At 49.4% G+C, this 21677-nt stretch overlaps 1 protein-coding gene across 1 annotated transcript in view; it reads left to right on the plus strand.

Annotated features, from left to right (window-relative positions):
- Nucleotides 1-21677, plus strand: part of EXT2 (exostosin glycosyltransferase 2) — a 127407-nt gene that overhangs the window by 20714 nt on the left and 85016 nt on the right. The window contains exons 5-7 of the mRNA XM_045825600.1: nt 3247-3442; nt 5247-5386; nt 8117-8210. Of these exons, the coding sequence (XP_045681556.1) occupies nt 3247-3442; nt 5247-5386; nt 8117-8210 (430 nt within the window). The remainder of the gene's footprint in view (nt 1-3246; nt 3443-5246; nt 5387-8116; nt 8211-21677) is intronic.

Raw genomic sequence — 21677 nt, forward strand, 5'->3', positions numbered from 1 at the left:
GTTTTTTATTTTTATTTTAAGTCTCTCTCTCTTTTTTCAATGGGAAGCTGAAGGTTGTTGCTATTGATAGCTTCTTCTCACAGCTGTGCTGGCCTCAGCTGGAATTCTTGTCATTTTCTCTCTAAAAGGAACTAACTTGGGAGTTTGCAACTGTTAACTGTGAGGGCGACTTGAAATTCTCAGCGTGGTTTCACTTAAACTTAGATCCTGGCCCTGCTGGGAGGGAACATGAAAGTCATAGCGAGTAACTTCAGCCCTGGAAAGAAAAACAAATTCCACCTGAACACTGTGTTTGCTTGAAACTGGAACGGGCACCCTCCGTCAGCCATCTGTCAGGCCAGGGGGAGCCAGCGTGGACCGGGCGGGCGGTTTTAGACGGTCATTCACGTGTGCACATGTGTGTTGGAAATGGAGCAGTGTGGGGGGGGGGTGGATCCGGCGGCACTGGCAACTGCCCCTCTGAAGTGGACTTTTGTTTCCGAGCAGTGAAGTCTAAGCCGTGGTCCTTTGGGCCTTGTGTTACCCAAGGGTTTCCCTGAGCCCCACACATTAACATCTGTGTTTAGTTCCGTGTCGATGTGGGTGAATCTCTCTCTGGATGCGTGCATGCTGAACACCATGTTCCCCTGTCGGTATCTCCAGTCCGTACTGGGAACTCCCTTCTCTGACAGTGAGAAATCGGGTTCCCATTATCCTCCATACCTTTACTGATTTGACCAGCCCTCTCCCACGTGACCAAGATTTTGTTGCTGCCACTGCCCCCACCTCACTGCCCAGGTGCCTTCTTTACTGTCACTCAGACCCAACACCTGCCCCTCCCCGCATGGAGCTCCTACAGCTGCTCCCCGCCCTCTGCCGGGCACGCCCAAGCACAGATGCCCTCCTCACCCTTTTTGGGTTCCAACACCCCACATTGGGGTGATTTCACCGTTGCCATCCTCCTCCCCACAACTGGTGGGGTGCCCTTTTCAGCCCGCCTGGGCTCTGACACTGTTCCGGGCTCCCAGCTACCCTCCAAACCTGGGCATCTGGGAGGCCAGCCCCATGGTCACCAGCACCCCATGCTGGGTTGCGGTGGCTACCTCTGCCCCTGCCTACAGTGCAGAGACCTTGGTCACCCTTTTTGGGCTCTCCTATTCCGTGCCGGGCCACCTCCCTGCTCTTCCCCAAGTAGAAGGCCTCACCCCACAGGGGCTTGGACACTCTGTCTGGGCCGTCTCGTCGTGCAGACATGCCCTCCTCCTGCGTGGACACCCTCCTCTGGCACAGACGCCCTCTTGGAGGCCAACATGTCTGTTCCTACTCTAGAGGGCGAAGAGCACCAGTTCTGTGCTAATGGCTCTGCTTAAGCAGAAAGTCTTCAGAGACATCCGGCAAGTACCGTGTACCAGTCTTAGGGATTGGACAGACCTGTAGAGGCCCTTTAGCCTAAACTCAGTGTATAACTTTTCATTATAATTTCTAAATAAAAAGTTTTCTGATTTTGTAATTAAAAAAAAGCTCTTAAAATTTGTTTATCCTCACTCGAGGACATTTTTTCATTGATTTCAGAGAGAGAGGGGGGAAGGGAAAGAGAGAAACATCGATGTGAGAGAAACATTGATTGGTTGCCTTCTGTAGGCGCCCAGACCAGGGATTGTACGCACCCGGACTGGGGATTGAACTTGCAATCCCCAGGTATGTGTCTTGACAGGGAAGTGAACCTGCCACCCTTCCATCACGGGACAACGCTCCAACCAACTGAGCCACACCAGCCAGGGCAAATTTTAATTAATTTTAATTTAAATGGCCTGATGTAGCTAATTGCTGTTGGACAGGGAGGTTCTAGGGACTCTGCTTATTCCTTTCTTTGCTCACTGTGGTGTGAGAAATGCCCTTTGCTTTTAGTTCAGCTGTACAAAGAAATTACCAAAAGAAACGGCTCTGTGGATTTATGGGCGACCTGGCTGTTCTCTGGCATCTGTCTAGCTGGTCTGGCTGGCTAGGCCAGTGTTCACCTTCCCGCTGGTCGCTCTGCGTGCTTGGACCCCATGCTCAGTGAAAGTGACGGTCTCAGCTAGAGAATGATTGAGCATTCTTTGGCACTGGATGTATAAACCTTGAAATACATCTAGTAAACTAAAAAAAAAAACCCAAAACAAAAGAGCCAATTACCCTTCCTTTCTCCCCAAAGCAAGGGAAAAAAGAGAGAGAGACAGTTTACAGGGTGTAGGACCTCGGTTGTTCCTTCCAAAGAGGATGTGTTGGCGCCCAGCCTACGGGACGGACAGTCCTTGCGTTTCCCCTGGTCTGCACCAGTTAGAGGTGGATTTAAGTAAGGACTGCTTGCAGGTGTGATGGGTATTTCATTTCTCCCTGGAGCCTGCTTTATGTTATTCTTTTCTAGTGGTCTCTCAGCCTCTATAGTGTTTATGCTCTGTAACCTCTCTGTTTTCCGGGAATCTTGCCTTCTAGGAGGGAATTACCATCTGGTCTCCCCATCATTCTGCCCTTGACTTCTGGCTTACTAACGGAGTGCTCGCATTGTTGTCTCTCACGGAGATCTTAATGACACTAGACCCTTAGGGATCTTTCCTCACTCCGTTTGCTTTTACACATCCCTGCTACTCAGATGCTGAGACTGATTCCATCCTCTGGCAAGGATTTTTTCCACTTGTTCTCACTTACTGGCTCGGTCTGGCTCACATCCAGGTGGCCCTCTCTGTGGGCGCCCTCTATCCCTCGTACCGTAAGGACGCCGTGCAACCGCCCGCAGCGGTCTTTTACCTCTCTTGGTTTTACAAGCGGTGCTGCCCATTAAGTTTCCCTCTTTTCCTGTGTGAAGGGTGCCGCCAGCTCTCAGTTCCTTTTCTGGTCCGCGAATCAGATGCGACCAATGGTAACATGTTGATGTTTCTTCCAGTCAATCGACCAACCAGTCAGTGTTTCTCCTTTTCAACATATACCCGTATCTGTAGGATGCCTCTAAGCTTGGCATATTGTAAGCATTTTCTCAAACCAGTAAGAACTTTTTCGAAATAAAATTCTTAACTATTGCACAATATGTGAATGAGTCATACCTTACTCTCTTGTGGAGTATAGTATTTTGACCATTTAGCCATGCCACAAAGTATTATTCCCCCCAAAATGAAGGGATGCGAAGCCTGGTGAGAAAACACTTACTGCCGTGTGGTTAATGTCCGAGGGCGCCTCGCCTGGACAGACAGACCAGCGGCAGTTCGCCGTCACCTTCTCCCTCCTCCGCAGGCCCCGGCGATACTTCCTGCTGTCATCTCAGATGGCTGTCCATCCCGAGTACCGCGCGGAACTGGAGGCGCTTCAGGCCACGCACGGAGCGTCCGTGCTGGTGCTGGATAAGTGCTCCAACCTCTCTGAGGACGTCCTTTCCGTGCGCAAGCGCTGCCACCAGCACCAGGTCTTCGAGTACCCGCAGGTGCTTCAGGTAAGTGCCGCTCCCTCCCTCTTAAGGCACAGTGGAGGTCACGTCCAACAAAGTGATGAAATTAACCCCAACAAGCAGGAGCTGTTCCCCACTTGCAACCAGGAGAACTCCCCGAGGGGAGAAGACGGCGCTGTGTCGCCCTTTACTGGCCGTGCAGACATGCAGGTGCCTCCTCACGTCTGGCGTGTAGTCTGCGCAAAGCTTCTTGGGCTGCGAGTGTTCATTCTCCTTTCAAAGACTCATTCTACTTCAAAACTGTGGGTGTGTTAGCTTTGCAAAGGAGCCACATAGACAAAGCAGGCAGATGCATTTTGCTTTCGCCCCTGTGTTCGTAAGGCAGTCAGAGAGACTTCTGTAAGTGGCTGCTTGTGTCCGCTGGGTGTGCTGCCCCCCAAGGCTACCAGCTTTCCCGGGGAGCAGAGGCTTTTATTTTTAGTCATTGTTCTGTTTTCTGTGTTCTGCCCCCTTAGCACGCCCAGCTGGTCCTGTACCTAAATCAGGGGAGCGGCGGCACTTTTCCTAACCCCAGCAAAGCAGTCCTTGGGGATGTGTTATAAGCAGGATATTTGGCATTCCAAGAGTGTGGGGCCTAGGAAAGGAGACACTGAGTTTTGCTCACTTAAATATTTAAAGTGCAGACAGGTTACTTCAAGGAGAAATATCAAGGAGCTGGTGTGATTTTTTTTTTTAATCTCTGAAGAGAACTGGCCCATGCTGAGATTATTAAAATACTTTCTCTCAGAAAGGGCCACATCTGCTCTGGAATGTCTGACTGATAACAGCGGTGATGTGAACAGGCGTATTTATAGTAACCTTTGTCTAGACAGGAAGAGTGGCTATCAGCATGCGCGTCTGCATCTGGATGCCAACTCCACGGGGCCGGCTGTCCACCTGCGCCTCTGGGCACCGTGGGCACCGCGGCGGACTCTCTTCTGTGCCCCCTGATGCTTTCCTCGTTTGTCCCCAGAGGAGTCTGGCGTATTGAGTTTCTCCACGTTTTCTTCTAAATGTCCCTTTTCTCTAGCTTTAAAGATTAAATAGCTTGTCTTTAAAATTTTTTTTCCTCCTAAAGAGGCAAAAACTGGGAGAAACTGAGTGTTACAGTCTTGTCTTATTTTGTCTTACTTATTGCAACTGTGTTTTCCCCTGTGCATCTCTTGTTTCCTAAATGTTCCCCACTTTGAGGAAGTGAGTGGGGAAGGAATCTTTTGAGATTTTGCATTTTGTTTGATTTATTTTTCTAAATAGAAGGTATCTGTCTTAACATGTTTTCAAAGGCATTGCATTCATGAAATGAATATCTTCTGCGTGCAAAGCACAGTGGCAGATGCCACGGGGAGTGGAAAGATGAAATGAGATTTCATACCTTCCCTTTAGGGGGTCCTTTAGAGAGCCTGATGCCCAGACAAAATAACTCCATTCCAAGGCGGGCTGCGGTAAGTGTGACATCAGCCCCCGTGCCTTGGTGCGTTTATGTAGCACGTTGGAGCCGAAGGGGACCAGCCTGCGGGGAGTCGGACTGGTGAGTGTCCAGAGGAAGACCTGGACGTGGGTTCACATTTTCAGGGCATCAACAGAGGAGGCAGTGAAGTAATGCTGGAGGGCAGAAGTGTGGAATGTTGCGTCCAGTGAACTTTTGAAGTTTTATTGGTGTGAGCTCTTACCTTGCAGCATTTTTGTGTCAGGATGCCTCAGTGTCACTTGGCTTCGGCCTTCGGGAGAACTTCATGGTCGGGCAGGGATCTGAGTACGCGGATCAGCGCCACTGGCTGGTAATCCCCCTTTTCTCCTTCTGTCCCTGCAGGAGGCTACTTTCTGCGTGGTCCTTCGTGGAGCTCGGCTGGGCCAGGCGGCACTGAGTGACATCTTACGGGCTGGCTGTGTCCCCGTTGTCATCGCAGACTCCTACATTTTGCCTTTTTCCGAAGTTCTTGACTGGAAGAGGTGGGTGTCTTCTGAAAAGCTTTACGCGAGTGGTTCTGTGTGGGTCAGGTTTAGAGCCCCGAGTACTTGTGACGCATCCCTTGGTGTGAGAACCACTTCTCCAGATCGGTTTGCTGTGTTTTCCTTCAGGAGAGTCAGTCCGTTGGCCTAGAGGTTGGCACACTGAGGCCTGTGAGCCAAATAGGGCAAATTGCAAGTTTTTATACATAAAGTTTTACTGAGACTCAGCCCTGCCCTTTTAGTGACATATTGTTTGTGGCTATTCTAATGCCACGATGGCAGAGTTGAGTGGTTGCCACAGAGATTATGGCTCACAAAGCCTAAAACATTCAGTCTGTGGCTCTTTACAGAAAGCATTTACCAACTCTTGCCTAATGCAATGGTTTGTAGAGACTGTAGGATATACTTACCTGGAGAACTTTTAAAAATGCCTGGGCTTTGTCCTCAGGAATGCTGAATTTTAAAGCGCCCCACGTGCAGTTTGTGGCCCCCGTTGAGAACCGGTGCTCTGGGGTCTTCACAGAGCTGGCCTGCTGTGACTAGCTGGCGGAGGAGTGCCTCCACATGGCCGGAAGCTTAGCAGCATTCCCGCGCACAGCTGGACAGATGGAGGTTCTGCTGGCTGCGGCTGTCAGCGCTGTAATCAGCAGAAAAGCCTGCGAGTCTCATGTATTTCATTTCCTAGGACTTGGAGGTTAAAGACGGTTGAAAATTCATTCCTTTTGTATATACTTCTTAGGCTTGACATGCTCTTAAGTGTTTAATTGCTTCTCTTCTCCCAGCTTTTTTTGATATTTCTATCTTGGTCCGATCACTCCAGATACTGAGTAATTTAAGTAGCACTCACTCGCATGTGTATTCATTCATTCATCTCACGTTTCTTGGAAAGCCTACTGTGAATAATGTAGTCTCTGCTATCAGGGAGGTTAGAGTCTTGTGAGGAGGACAAACCAGTTATAATACCGTGTTAAGTGCTATAACAGACGCGTGCACGGGGGCGATGGAGACCCGGAACAGAGAAGGGAGCCTGCTGGGAGAGGAGGGTATGCAGTTCTTCATGTCTTAGAGGAGTGATGAGCCGCTTTGGTCATTTATACATCCGTGAACACATTGTCGAGTGCCTTTTATTTGCCAGGTACTGTTAGGTATGGGGATTCAAGGATGAGCAAGGACAGACCTCACCTCCAAAAAGCTCATGCTCTGGTGGTGGAAGGTAGACAAGTAAACCAGCAGTTACCCAATACTGTGATGAGATGCAGCCCTGGCAGGGTGGAGCGCTAGGAGCGGAGTGAGCAGGAGACCGGTACCACTGCTGGCGTGGAGGTGGCGAGGGCTTTACGGAGGCGGTGACCCTGAGCTGGGCATGAAAAGATGTTTCTGTGAGAAGCTAGGTCTGCCTGGGTAGTCCGTCGGATTATGGAAAAGCCGTGGGAGGGCTCTGGATTTGCCATCGGAAGGCCTGCGTTCAGATTACCAGCTCTATTACTGGCTGGCTTTGTGATCTTGGCAAATCGTTTAACGTTTGTTGAGCTTCAGTTTTCCCATCTGTACAGTCAAAATCATGTATTCATTTAGCAAACATTTATTAAGTGTTAGCTGTGTGTGAGCTAAGCAGTGTACCAGATGCTCAGGGTATGCTGGCGAGTGGAACTAGGTGTGCTTTCCATCCCAATGGACTGGTCTTGGGTGGGGAGGGGGCTTCCGATTTTAATAAACTAATTTATACAAATATAATGACAAACTCTGCTAATACCGAGAAGGGCAAGTCATCGCTGAGCCCTCCTCTCCCTTACGCAGCGTCTCTAACCTGGGAGCGGATCCTGCAGGCTCTCCTCTCCCGCCACTTGCATCAGTTCCTCCCTCGCCCGCATCTCTTGCCCAGACTTGGCGGTGGCCCCTAGCTGCCCTCCCCGCTCCCGGTCTTGCTGTTAGTGGTTCGTTCTCACACTTTAGGCAGGGTGATTCTGTTGGAACGTAGTCCGGTCATGCCATGCCTTTCCTAAAGCCTCCCGATGGCTTTCTAGCTCAGTCGGAGCCCACGCACTCACAGCGGCCTGCGAGGCCCTCCGTGCTCTGCTGTGGCTCTCCCTCCTGTCCCTCGTCACCTCCTGGTCTCCCCGTCTTCGTTACTGTTCGCCAGCCACACTGGCCTCTTTGCAGCTGCCGGAACTCTCCTGACACGCTGCTTTCTCAGAGCCTTTCACTTGTTAGTCTTTCTGCCTGGAATGCTCTTCCCTGAGGTGGTCTCGTGGCTCTCTCAGGGGTTCCCAGGCCCCCCTCGCCTGTTTTGTTCACAGTTGTATTACCAGGACCTAGTTCCTAACAGGGTCCCATAAACACATGCTGAGTGAATGAATGGATTTGGATGCACAGTCTAGCTAAAGGAGAAAGGTCGTTGTTCGTTCTGAGTGGGCAGGCAGGAAGAGCGTGCCAGGCAGGTGGGACTTCCCACGCACGGGCCCTGTGTTGTACAGAGCCCGTGTGGTCGAGTGACTGGAAGGGCCAGGGTGGCTGGAGCGCTCCGGTGGGCTGGAGGGAGGACAAATGCAGCAGCAAGGGGAAGGGCAAAAATGGACCTTTGAGAAGGTCGGGGTGAGGAGCAGGCACCGCTCACTAGCAGGATGAGGGTGGTTCTCGTTTCTGCTTGTAAGAATTAAACAAGGCGATGTGTATGGAGGTGCTCTGTAAGATGGGCTGTACCGACATGAATTGTCCTGCTGTTGTCTCCAGAGCGTCTGTGGTTGTGCCAGAAGAAAAGATGTCAGATGTATACGGCATTTTGCAGAGCATCCCCCAAAGACAGATTGAAGAAATGCAGAGACAGGTAAGAGGCCCAGTGGCTCCGCTGGGGAGGTGACCGGGCAATGTGGAGGGGTGGCCTTGACTGCGTGGGTACAGAGCAGCAGCAGCTGATTTCGAGAGTGGGGTCTGTCTCCTCCACTCCATCACCCAGCCAGACCAGAAAGAGGAAAACGGTTTGGGTGAGTTGGTCACATAAGGTTCGCTATAATAACTGTCGGATTCACAAACACTTTCTGAGGGAAGCCTGCTGTGACTGTGGGGTCACACCGTAGCCATGTGTTCCGGATGCGAAGGCGAGCCTCTTTGGAAGGTTGTTGCACAGCAGGTGTCAGCTGTAGTGGCTGGGACAGTCACAGAGGCTGGAGCACTTCTGGGTGATGCTTCTGAGTAACTGTGAACCCTGGGAATGTCGTCGTCTCAGCTGGCCTAGGCTCCCGGTTTCTTTCCCCTCCAGCACTTCGATGCCCCTGCCTCCCTCCCCGAGTCTCTCTTCCACCTTCCGGTGCCCCTTCCCTGGGCTGCTCTCTGCTGTCGGAAGCACTCCGCTGGGTGTCCCGTTTAGGCCAGCTTCCCTTTCTCCTGAAAAAAATTTAGTTGGGCTTAAATGTCAAAGAAGTTTTAAAAAATTTAAAAGATTTTCCTGATATTGGTACTGTGCTTATTTCTTTAAATGGATTTCAAAGGTTTTTATTTTGATCAAAATTGTCCGTGTAGGAGACGGGCAGGAGGAAAGGTTTGAGGGGTTCTCAGCATCGAGTATGGAGCTGGGCCACGCATCCCCTTTCGTTTCGGCAGCCCCACCCGCAGGCAGACAGCCTGCTTTTAGCCTGGTCCACAGAACGGTCTCAGGCCTCCCTCCGGCTGAGGGCAGGCCGTCCCCTGGCTGTGTGGACTGGGGAAGGGATCTGGGCTTCTGACAGCTTCTTAAGTATGTTCATTTCATCGTCCGGCCATTAGCCCCACCTCTCCCCCACTTGGGGTTCTGCAGTAGAACTTGGGTTTTCCTTCACCCTCCAGGATGCAGCGCTTAGGGGCCTGAAGAGGCAGCTACCGCTTCTGCTTTTCAGCTCCCGAATTTTGTTGCTGTGGCCTTGTCTGCCATTCTCTTTACCTTAGAGCGATTATGCCTGAATTTTTTAAAAATTCCCTTTATTGTCATTTGGGTTTTAGAAAGGAGTGGAAGTTAGTGGGTGTGTTCAGGCCACCCCCTTTATTCTGACTGAGCTTCTTAAACCAAGAGAGAGTCGCACCCACGACAAGGAAGCCGGGGATTCTTACCCCAGCCTGCCCGTGTTGAATGCTGGCTCGGCCGGCTGCTAACTCTGAAGGCCAAGGATTTGCCTTCCCTGGACCTCAAATCTGTAAAACAGTTGGGCATCCTGCTTTGAAAACAAACCGCAGATGGATTTCAGCCTCCCTGTAGTTTTTTCCTAGCATACTCGTGTTCGTTTTCAGTTTCTGGGCTCCCCAGTTGTCACTTAACTCATGACCTCATCTGAATTTCAGGGAATCAGAAAATGGGTCTAGAGATCTCTCGAGTCTTGATCTAAACCTGTGGCTCTTGCAACGTGTGCAGAAGAAGATGCTATTCGAAGGGTCCTGGCGTTTGTGCTCCTTGTGTTTTTATGGTTTCTTGATTTACTAACATAACTAAATAGAGAATTGTCTGCTAAATCAGATACATTCTGTTATTAGAGTATAGCCTAAAAAACAGCCGAGAAAACCCCCCACCTTCATGCAGGGAGAGAACTGTTTGGTTTCTGGAGCAGAACCTGGCCTGGGCAAACTCACAGTACGCCGTTGTTCCGTAGGGGCGCGGCGCGGGAACCACGGGTCTGAGGCAAGCTCGGCTGCCCGTTCGCAGAGGCGACTTGGCATCACTGAGCCGTTGAGAAGGAGTGAATAAATGCCGTTTAAAACAGTGTACTTCCAGGTTATTCGGTTCAAAGAGACATGCTCGGAGTCAAAAGACTTGGGTTTGTGCCCTGGCTCTGTCCCTATGGATCGTGTGACCGTAACAAGTCACCAAGGTTCCCTGGACTTTCGTGTCCTTGTTTATGACATGAAGGGTGGCCAGGCCATTTCTCATTTTCCATTCTGCTGTTTGGAAACTCTGAAACTCTTGTTCTTAGAGAGAATATTACTGTCCTTGACCACTTTGATGACTGAGGTCATCTCTTCTCCTGAACGCCTCTGGTCGTTAGGGCCGGTTACCCCCTCTGGTGGTGAACACCCTGCATTACATCAGCCTGCCGAGGAGGCGAGTCCTGGCACCTCCTGCCTCCCTTTCTGAATCCCCTTCTGCCTCCCACTGCCCCTTTTCTCAGTGCTACACTCAGACCGTCTGAAGCATTCATTCCACTACAGTGCTTCATTTAGCTCGCTTCCCTTTCTCCGAGCGTTCTCTGTTCCAAAAATGACCTCTTTTCTCCTCCCAATCCCAGATTTCTAGACTGCACTGATCTCAACCACAGGCGAGAGCATCTGGTTGAACAGATTCCAAGACAGGTGTGCAGGATGACCAGGCTCAGCTACTAGAAGCCAACGCACACTCTCATCCCAAGTTGCGGCACCAGCAATGTCTCTGGTCATTGCCAAATGTCCCCTGCCGGACAAAATTGCTTTGCTTGAGAACCACTGTTCTGTTGGTAGTTAATGTCTCATCTCTCTAAGACTAGAGAGAGTTCTTTTGTTCTGTAGGACCCTTTCCAGATTATATTGGACATTTTGCCCTCTGTTTACCATGAGCCGGTTTAGCCTGACCTTGGCAGGAGTAACTGAAAAAACAGCATACACCTTGTTCTGGAAAGTTCTCACGCCTTAGTGAATTCTCTTTGGGGAGGTCAAATTGTGACCTTTTTGTAAGACAGGCATAAACTTTTAGGGAAATACCTGCCCCATCAGTGGTTGGCACGCTAAAGCCCCTGGTTGGCGTGCCAGGGTGACCCAAGACTGAGGGACAGAGAGAGTCTCCTGCTGTGCAGCTTAGAACTAGCTTCAGGGGCTGCCTGGACAGTTGCAGCCAGCAGAGGTCTCCATCCACTTTTAAGTGACTCGTTTTCCTGCTCACTGTTTGAGCGCATCCAAGAAATCCTAAATCCTAAAGCCACGAGCTGCTCTTGTGTTCCACTGGGACACGGCCCTCATGGCCACTCCCTCTAGAGACTGATTCTTTCAGATGTGGGAGAAAGAGTGCTTAGCACAGATTTTGCTTTTGCTAGATGGAATGGAGCTAAAGTTTCCAAACTGACCCCCCAAAATCTGGGGTAGGATCTTGATGACGAAGGTGGTGCAGCAACATTTTGCAGCTTAGAGTTAGGGATCAGAATGGCTGCGGTCTGACCGACGTGTGCAGCGGTCAGAGCCCTTCCCGTGACTCGGGAGTCGGGGTGCTGCAGGGCGGACACACGTTCACCTAACAAGGAGTGGCCGTGTCCTTTTGACCTTAGATGTGACAGCAAAGCAGCCATAACATTAACTACAGGGCTAGGGCCTAAAGCAAGTAAGAGTGCAGTTAAGCCCAGATTTTTGAAGAAAAGTACAGCCCGTGGCTCCGTCATCTACTCCTGCAGGGCAATGGCGAGGAGCGCTGGCTGGCACACGTGGCGCTGGCCAGGGTGCGGGTGGCCGAGAGCTTTTGTGTGTGTTGGGGTGCATTAACAGCCAGTTCCTTCAGTTAGTAGAGGATAATAGGACAGTATCACTTGGCCTTCTAGTGTCCTATGAGCTAAATGAACTAGTTGATTAATTTAGGGAAGCCCTAATTAAGCGGTTTTCCCCCAAGGGAGGATGATGGGAGACAATGAGAAATCCGCGGTCCTCACTCACATGGGCCTGGCAGTCATCTTGTGGACATATGGGTCTAAGTACAAAGAAAGTTGAGAAGACGGGGCAGATTTTTCAAAGTGTGTTAGGGGTCTGCAGTGGAAGGAAGAAGGTGTGGGGCAGGGATTGATTTATTGGGGAGGTAGCGTTCGTGGGAGGCCTTGAAGGTGGAGGATCCCATCGCCCATCCTTCTCACAACTGCGAGCAGGAAGAAATACGCAGCCACATATTTTTCTTTGGTCACAGAGAACGTGCACATCCCCCGTCTCCCTCGTCACGATGGAAAAGAAAGCAGTCTGGGATCTTGGAAGGCTGGGTAGACTCTAGACTGCCAGACCGTGTAGTTAGAAATGTTTGTGTGGATAGGGAGGAGAGTGTAAGTGGATCCCCAGTTTATCTATTGAGTGGAGTTTCCAAACATTGTTTTATTGGTCAGTGGCTCCACCAGCAGTGACCTCTGACCTCAGCCACACTAGGAGGTGGAAGTCAGGAGCCTGCCTTGCCTTTGAACTCTTCTTTGTACTCAGTCCACCGGGAGCCTTTGAGGTGGCAGAAACATCCAGCATCTTCTTTTCTGTCTCACCTTTGACGCTTGGGTGAGTTGAAATAGCAGTTCCTCTGCAGTCTCTTGCACTGGCTTATCTCAGTGGGCCTTCGTATTTCCCTACCAAGCACACCAAATATTTTGGCTGTAGAGGTGCACTTGGAGGTATAATGGGCTGATCAGGGAAAAGGCAAAATGCTTCTATTTGAGGAAAGAAAGCCCCAGGCATGTGGCACTGTCACCCGCTGGATGGTAGTTGGGCCTTGCTGTGGTGGGGCAGGGAAGGGTCACACAGACCTCGGAGCGGCAAACCTGTGTGTGCACCAGCGCTCCCGCACCCCACTCCCAGGAGCGCCCCTGACTCGAGGCCCTCCGTGTATCGTATCCATACACAATTGCAACACTTTGAATTCTCCAGTTTCCATAACCAGAGTAGTTTGGAAGTCACACATTGGAAGGGTCTCTGAGATGACTCATCTGCCAGACTGGCACACAGGGAGAAGGTGGAAAAGTTATTTTAGAAACAGATCTCTCAGCACATCGGGTGCGCGGCAGACAGCTCTGCAGGCTCCGCCGTCCCGCCCGCTGTGCGCAGGCTGTGTCGTGGTGAGATGGCAGAGGCCCTGGTTCAGAGAGGTGCAGCTCGTTTTTCGTGTTTTGGATTTCTGACCCAAATGGGCCTTACCCTCAGTTTGAACATTGAATATATCAATAGTTTCTTAAAGTGGAGGAAATACAGAAATTGCTATTCCATGTGAGGCCTTTGAGTCTTTAGGCAAAGGTTTAAGTTGTTAGTATGTATGCGTGTGTATGTATATATACACTATAAATGTAGATTTATAGTATATATACTAAAGCATAGTATATATAGTGTATAAATATATACTTTTAAAAATATTGGCTCATATATTTTATAAATTTTTCTATCTAAAATATTTGTTCTTATTTTTAAAAAGTGTTTTTGTGATTCACTTAAAAGATGTGAATCCTCAGATGTCTAGAAACCTCAGCAGCCCAGACGGATGTATTCTCTGAGGGTTCCCTATGCTGGACTCCATTCACACTCCCCACGCCAGCACGCACCAGTTTACAAAGCAGACTCTTTCAACAGGGGAGAGACAGGCAGTTGGAAGGGTAAGGTACAGTTTGAGTGTGAAGGAACTGAGGGTGATGAGACATAAGGTGCTCCTCCCAAGACCACGCGGTACGTGAGGGACAGACAGGGAGCACGATCTACTTTGCTGCCCGCAACATTATTCAGATCCCTGTGCGGTGTGGCCTGAGGCTAAACATCAGAATGAACTTCCCAGTAATTCAGGCTAACTGCTTATTAGATAGCCTTTAAAAAGTGATTACTTGGGACATTTAGCTTGGACACATCCCTGGAAATATAAAGACTGCCGAAGAGATTTCACTTCTGATTTCCAGAATCAATATTGTAACGCCTGTCATTCTTTTCCCCCAACTGTGAAATTGAACATTTTTTATATACATAAACTGAACTCTCAAGGCTTTTAAAAAAACGCCTAAGATTCCTGCCTCCTTTCCTCCCCAACACTCCAGTCCCAACCTGCCACTCCAAGCTGTGTTTCCCAGTCTTGTGATTTCATACTTGCCCTAAACAAAGGTATTGGATTGCTCGCCCTTCAATAAAACACATCGACCTGCTCCCTGGAGTTCTTTCTGTGAAACAGGCAACCCTGGTGCTGATCCACAGCCCGGCTCCTTGGCCAGTGGGGGATCCTTGGGGATAAGTGTAATCACTTCATGGGATATTTTGAATTTCATGATATTTTTCAAAAGCACTGCATACTCTGTGTTTGAGTTTTCCTGAATGTATAAATCCATATTGTGAAGGGGACTGGCCAATGTATTGGATGTTGTTTAAAGCAGGATAAAAGAAGGACTTACTTAACTGGAACTCTTAAGGAAGAGCATTTTTATGTGCTTTAACTTTTTCCCCCCAACTTTAGTATTAAGAACCTATTGGAAAAAGACTTTTGCCAAGTATCTGATGGGAAGCCAAGAAAAGCATTTTAATAGAACAGTCTTAAATTTATAGTGCTCTAGAGTCTGTAAATAAATTTTCTTGTCTTTAAGGTTTGGGCTGATTTGCAGTTATTTTGTATGGCTTCTGAGATTTAAGTCCTCGCAGCGCAGATGGAGGGACCGTGGAGCTGCTTTCCTTGGCAGCCGCGGCGTCCCTCGTCCGTGGGCAAACACGAGTGCGCAGTGTGTGGGGCCTCGTCTGTGAGCGCTCACCTACCTCCTTGTGACACCACCTCTGATCCTTGTCGTGACTTTTCCTAGGGCGCCCGCCTAAATGTTCTCTAAATTTAAGAGACTCGGAGCCCTTAATTTCACAGTGCAAACCAATCACCCGCTTTGTTCCTAGTCGTACAGACGTGGTGAGGGGGTTTTACAGGAGGAGATCCTGTCCTTAGGAAATCCCTCCAGAGTGCTGGGGACAGCACGTCCAGTGATGTTCAAGGTAAAAGGTCAGACGTGCTGTGCAGGGAGTTGTGGCAGGGGGAGGGGCGGGGGGTGTCAGGAGTGCATCAGGGGGTGATGGGGGGAGTCTTCAGGACTGGGTAGTCTCAGAAGAGAGGGCGATGCTTGGTGAGCACCCCGACCTCCTCGGGAGGGCTGACCTCTGTGAGAAGGACCCGGGAGGTGAGATGCAGCAGAGGGGGCGGGGGACTGTGAATACCAGCGGAGAACTAACTCTGTAGAGGATCGAAAGGAAAGGGTAGTAGATGCCAAGTGAAGAGTAATGAAAAGATGTGTGCTGAAAGGGGAGAGCAGTATCAATTAAGGAGATTTAGGAAAAAATCAAAGAGCTGAAAGGGACCCTGAGAAAGGATTCAGCCCTTTCCCTGTATTTGACAAATCACGAGTGAGCCCCGGAGTCCGAGCAGTCTTGAGTTGCCGGGCGAGCCGAGCCGAGCCCAGCTGGGACCCGGGTGTCCTGCGTCCCAGTCTGACAGCTTCTTTTTCCCACGTTGTCACTGCCGTGTTTCCCAGACTGAGGCCCGTGCTTCGGTAGCTGCTTATGAAGTTAAACCAGTGGTTCGTGACTAGCATTTTATTTTTTAAAAATGAAAGGTACTAGAAAGGAAAATACCATCGCGTTGCATAGTAAGGGTAAATATTTCCCGAAAACTTTGTTTTGGTCGTATACATGTATGTGGGGTGGGTTGCAGTGTAAAATGTGTTTGTGTGTTTCCTAGTGTGGGTCCTAGTCCAAAAAATTGAAAAACGTTGGTAGTGGAAGGCACATGATGAGCTTCTGAGTTGCGGAAACCTGACTTCATATCCTCAGCTTTGCTGTCTGGCTACCAATGTTGTGACTTTGGGCAAGTTACCTGACTTTTCCAAACTTCAGTTCTTCTTCAGGCAGACCTGGGACTAATAATAGTAGGGAGCAGTCGTACGGTTCAGTGAGACCGTTGACTCACGGCATCGAGATTCTGGTCTGTCTGCTTCCCGCTGGCGGCGATTCCGGAGAGCTCCGCCCGGGCCTGCGTTTGGGTATTGGAAGGAGCCTCCTGGTGCGGAGCTGGGTCTTCGGGAACCGCAGTGAATTACCAGCACGGACGTATGATGCATTTGCTTCTGGGCTTGGAAACTGGAAACAAAATTTATTCCTGCGGCTTCTGGTAGACTTTCTACATCTTGACATGGAAAGAGGTTCACCTCTCTGTTTTTCTGCGAGGATCCGAATGACTTATTAAAATCTGTGGTTTTCTAGCTGGCCTTAAATTCATTGGCACATTTAGATAAAGTGCTGTCACTTTTTCCCCTTTCCAGTGAGAAAAAAAAAGTTGTATTGTCTTTTTGCCCTCTTTTAGTGTGTTCTCTGCCAGATCATGATTTTACTCAGTTTTTGCACTAAAAAACTAAAAGAAACAGAGAAAAGTTAAAACCAGGATTGGCATTTGGGTGGTGAACAGTTGAGGAATCAGAATTTATTGGGTATGAACTAAAAATAAAGGAAATTTTTATGTGGGTTTAAGAGGGCCAGTCAGATTATTTTTTAGAACTGGCTGGTGGTCGCGTCCTACTGAGTGGAGAGCGAGCTCTTGTACATGTACAACTGGCCTGGTGCTGCCTGCTTCTCCCCTCTCCCGCCCCTCTTCCTGCTGCCTCTGCCTCCCTTCCCCCGCGCCTCTCTGGCCGGCTCTGCCCCGCATTTGAAATCCCGCCCGGAGAGCAGAGACAGCGCCTCATCCCAGATGAGTGGGGCCAGGGGCTAAAACCCCTCCGTAAATCTTCAGCTCATTTTAATGCCACGTTAAAACGGTGCTAGCGGCTGGTTTCCGTGGCCCCTGCCCTCTCTCTTTATGGGCTCCTTGGCTCTTCTTTGTAAAGAGGCCCTGTGGAGTCATTTTAAAGTTCTTATCAGTTTGCTGACAGCTATATGGGCCTTGCTGCCGAGTCCAGGAGCTCAGGCAGGCGTGTGAAACTTCTGATATTAAAACTGAAGAAAAATGCCAGGCAGAGGGGTTGGTTGGTGCAGCTGTGATGGGAGGTGAAGGCCCAGCAGGATAATTAACCTTTGCGGGTCCGGAACTTCGCCGTCGGTGGGGTGCATTTCTCCTAGTTGGTAGGGGCAGGGCAGTAGGGGTTAGGCGAGGGGAGATTTTTTTGCAAGGGCTCTTATTTTCAGCCCCTGATTAGAAATGCCATTCTGTTGACAGTTTGTGTTTTCAAGCTTCAGCAAGTGAGGCAGGCAGCCCTGAAGAGTCAGGGGAGCCCGGTTTACAATGTATTTTGTTTCCTAGAGGCCGTCTGACTGGCTAGAACTCTGCTCATGTGTCTTCGCCAGCTGCAGCTTGCGGTCTCTCTGTCCACAGGATCACCGTTATCGGCTTTAAAGGGACTTTTCATCAGTCTGCCTCGCTGTGCCTTTCAGACCGGATTGCTAGCCCCCCGTCATCCTCCCAGAGTGCTCCATGGAAACGCCAGGCCCCCTGTCAGTGTCAGCCTGCGGCGCTCGGCCCTTTCTGCCCCTCTGTGACCGAGACGGGGACTGGACGCCGCTTCTCCCTCTCCCCTGCCGCTTTTCCTTTCTCTCTTTGCTGCAGCATGCTCACAGCAGACAGCGGAGGGGAAGGAAAAACCATTACCTGGATCTAGGCCAGCAGCTTGATGGGAGCTTCAAAATCTCTGGCACCTCCTGACCAGAATGTTTTTCCAGGCATTTCAAAGAGTGCATCCTCACCGCCTCCTCCCAGCTTTCCAGCCTGGGTTTCCAAAGGGGCCGGGTGGGTGGGGTGCGCCTTCACCCACCGGGACTGCAGAGCCGCCTGCCCTTTTTCTCCCAGCTAAAGCTTTTAGGAACAGAGTGGTAGAGATAAGCAAAATCCAGAGCATATATATTTTTAACTGCTTTCTACCCTTTTGGCATAAACCCATTATTTTTCCTTTTTCTAATAGTTTTGGACATGAGCAGTTTTGCAAGTGTGTTCAATTTAAAATAGCCATTTAACTTGAGTTTGAGGCAAAAGCAAGGAATTTTTGTAGTAAGTTAGTGCAATTGTAGAGCCATTGATCTAGGATTGATGATTTTCATTGAGCAAACAATAAAAAATACTGGTTTGTTTTATTACTCCTATAGCTCCTGTGGGGAAGGTAATAATGTATAAAAACCAAATGAGCCATAAAACAAAATAAAATGCCCCAGACTCCAAAGTCATAGAACGACTTTTTTTATACATTTCTGGGGAGTGAATTGATTTCCTATAATTAGTTAAGAAGTTCTGTGAACTGAGTGCTGTTGCTTACGGTATAATTTCAACAAAGTATTAAAATGTTTCACAAATACCTTGGAAGTTCTCAGTAAGTACATGATTATGATGAGTCTTTGTTGCTCAGCCCTTCGAAGGGCCGGCAGGTGGATGGGCCCTGGTTCCCCTTGGGGCCCTGGGGAGGCTGGAGAGCGGCCTCCGTAATCAGCCTCGGCTCAGTCCCTCGTGATGAGTCCCCGTGCTGGGACGTTGCTTCAAAACATCGCCTCTGTAATAAAAGTGTTAAATATATTAATTTGCAGCCTGAATAAGAGTTGCTTGCCTCTTTGGGGCTCTTTTCCCATGGGATAGGACTATTTATGAAGCATTTCTGAAAAAGATTTACTCATTGCAGGCCTTGTGAATTCATTCTATACCTACTCAGAAAAATATCTAGGTTTGTTTACAAAATAATAACTAGTAAATTATGAAGCGTTGACATGTTTGTTAAAGGAGTCATTGTTTTCAAGTCTTCATTAAGGATTAAACTAATCCATCAGAGTTTTGCCGGTATTTACAAATGTTAATATGGATTATTTCATGTAATATATAGCCCTCGGCATTGCAGAGATTGAGAAAATTTGGAGTTGCGTGACTGTTTTTGTCATGGTGTAATTTTCAGTTTTATAACAACATAATCTTACAGTTTGGTGCTACTGCTCTGAGAACGTAAGCAATCACGTACTCACTTATCTCCACTCAAAGATCTGTAATGCTGAACCACCCCGGGACGGGTGCAGAAGTAGCTTCACAGAAACCACTTCCAAGGGTACAGTTACCTCTCCCGTTATGACTTAAAGGCTAATCTGATGTATTTACATAGGGACTTCCCATTTTATTAAGGAATTTAATAGGAGGGGAGCTGTTCACTTGTTATCTTTCAGATTCCAATACTCTTTATTAAAAGGCACAGGTGTTTTCCTGTCACGTATTTGAAGTCCATCTGTGTATTGAGGTATTTTTAACTTTCAGATTGATGTGACCAGGTCTTGGTGATCTGTCTGTGTCGTCTGTATTTTAGCGAGGTCTTGCAGTGATGCGTGTTGGCATTCGATGAGAAGGAGAAGACCCGGAGGCTGGTGGCAGACCGAAGGGTCAGAATAACACACTCAAGGATTGCAGTGCCGGGTGGGCGGAGGGGATGGGGGGCCCGACTCTACTCCCTCTGGCTTGGAGCTGCCACATGTCCGTGTCCCCCTACATCTGTGCCCGGCGAGTTGTAGCTGACTTTACGTATGGCGTGACAGCAGACGTGAGTTTCAGAAAGCTTTTTGGGGTAACTTGCAGATTGGAAACTCGAGAAGAGGAAGAATCCAACTGTCCGCTCAGTTGCCACAGCAGTTTTTAACTGGGAGAGGAGGGAGGGATCCGAATTCCCTGTGGGGACCTTCAAACTTCACACGTCTCTCTTACCGCTGCCCAGATTCTTACATGTTTCCTGGGCGGGGGTGGGGACATGGGTTTCTCTTCAGAGTCCCTGCCGTGATGATGATGAATCCGACACACTCTTACCCGTCAGTGTGTCGTCCTGGGGGCAGGGAGACATTGAGAACCACTGTGGTAGCCCACGTAGCTCTTTCAGGCTTCTCTGTCTGGTCAAAGTCCCAATCTGGGGAACACACCTTGGGGTTTCTGCTTAGAATCAACAAGAGAGCTCATGTTCATAACAACCAGAAGAGGGAGCTTTCCAGTACAAGCAGCTTGTCGAGGACGCCTTGCCTCTGGTCAGGTGGGCGGTGGTCAGCCGCACTGCACCCGCGCTGTTCCCAGTTTCTTTTTCTGGGAGTGTGTGGGGACAGGGGAAAGGGCTCTTTAACCTGACTGCTGAATTAGTATCCACAGCCCCGAACAAAAAACCTGCCAAAGAAGATCTTCTTAGCTTTCTCTGGAATCGTTACTACGTGGGAAGCAGGGGAGGAGAGAACGTCACCCTAACGTGGCATGATGTGATGACAGCTTTGGGGATGAACTGAGCCTTCATGGTCTGTCTCCTGAGTCCCCCAACACGCTGTGCTTGTGTGTGTATCTTAGTGACAAGGGGCAGGCCTTCTAAGTGTGTGCCTGGTCCGTGAGGCTTGTTTTAGATTCCCTTTCTCTAATCAAACAGCCTGAGGCTTGCTTTCTCCCGGTTCTAGCATAGCAAACATGGGAAATCTCACCCCAGGCAGATTCCTTTGCAACAAGCTGACCAAAGTTGTGCTCTTATTTATTTATTTTTGATGACAGACCTTGATTAAAGGTTTCCCGTCCACCTTTCAGCTCTTTCATGGACCAGTCAGGAGACAGAGCTGGTCAGCTGCTAATCACCAAAGCAGCTCCCTAATCTGACCCAGGGAACAGTGGGACTCAGAGGCGGGGATAACTCAGAACTCTGGACACAGCGGACATCAGTCTCTAGTCTCCTTGCTGAGAAGGTTTGACCAAACACAGTTTTATTGGTCAGTGGCTCCTGCTTTAGTAACCTTTCACCCCTCCGGTTCTTGGAGGTGCAAGTCACTGGCCGGCCTTGCCTTTGAACTCCTCATGGCTCCTGCCACCTCAAAGGCTCCCCGTCAGAGGCCCCTGTTTGGCCTGGGATCTCTCCTCCCAGCAGGATGTCAGCAGTTGGGAAAACTGATCCATCCTTAGAACACTGACATATTTGAAGGTGATACCCCTGAGACTGGAAACCTGTGGCTTTCTGTTTCAGGAGCTGTCTGTCATATGTCAAGGCACATGACTCAGGCTACCCCTTTTTTCTCCTCCATTCCTTCTTGTTTCCCATAGGACGGGAGATCATAACTTTGGAGCATTCCCTGCAAGTATTCCCAGAGTTCTCCCCTGCCTTCAAGCTCCTTGACCCGTTTTTATTCTGACGAGCCCCAAGTAGCATCTATTCTGAAAGAATTTTTCTTTTAAATAGGACTAAACCATGAAAATCGTAGTCATCTTTGGTGTCTGGGCATCTAATTATAAAGGAGGCACAGTAAAAATACAATGGGGCTTCCTTGTTCGAACCCGGCGCTCCCAGATCAGACGAGCCCCACTTGTAAGAGACAGCCCTGCTGTACTTTTAACCGCCTTCTGGAAAAATCGCATCTTGCGAGGAGACGTAGAAATGTCATGGACTGCCCTCCCACGCCTGCTCGGCTTCCTGCCTGAGCTGCGGAGTCAGGGCTCTGGTACTGAGAGGCAAAGGCAGGGGCCCGTGGACGTTAGATGACTTCAATATAACTTCTTTGGCAAGAAATCAAACTTCTCATCCTAAGAGTATTGGTAGCTCATGCCTCTTCTACTCACGCTGCCTTTAGTTCAGAAAAGGAGCAAAGGATCTCCTTTGAGGCCCTCTGC

This window comes from Phyllostomus hastatus, unplaced genomic scaffold (assembly GCF_019186645.2).
Source record: "Phyllostomus hastatus isolate PE091 unplaced genomic scaffold, TTU_PhHast_1.1 phas_scaffold_585, whole genome shotgun sequence".
Lineage (NCBI taxonomy): Eukaryota > Metazoa > Chordata > Mammalia > Chiroptera > Phyllostomidae > Phyllostomus > Phyllostomus hastatus.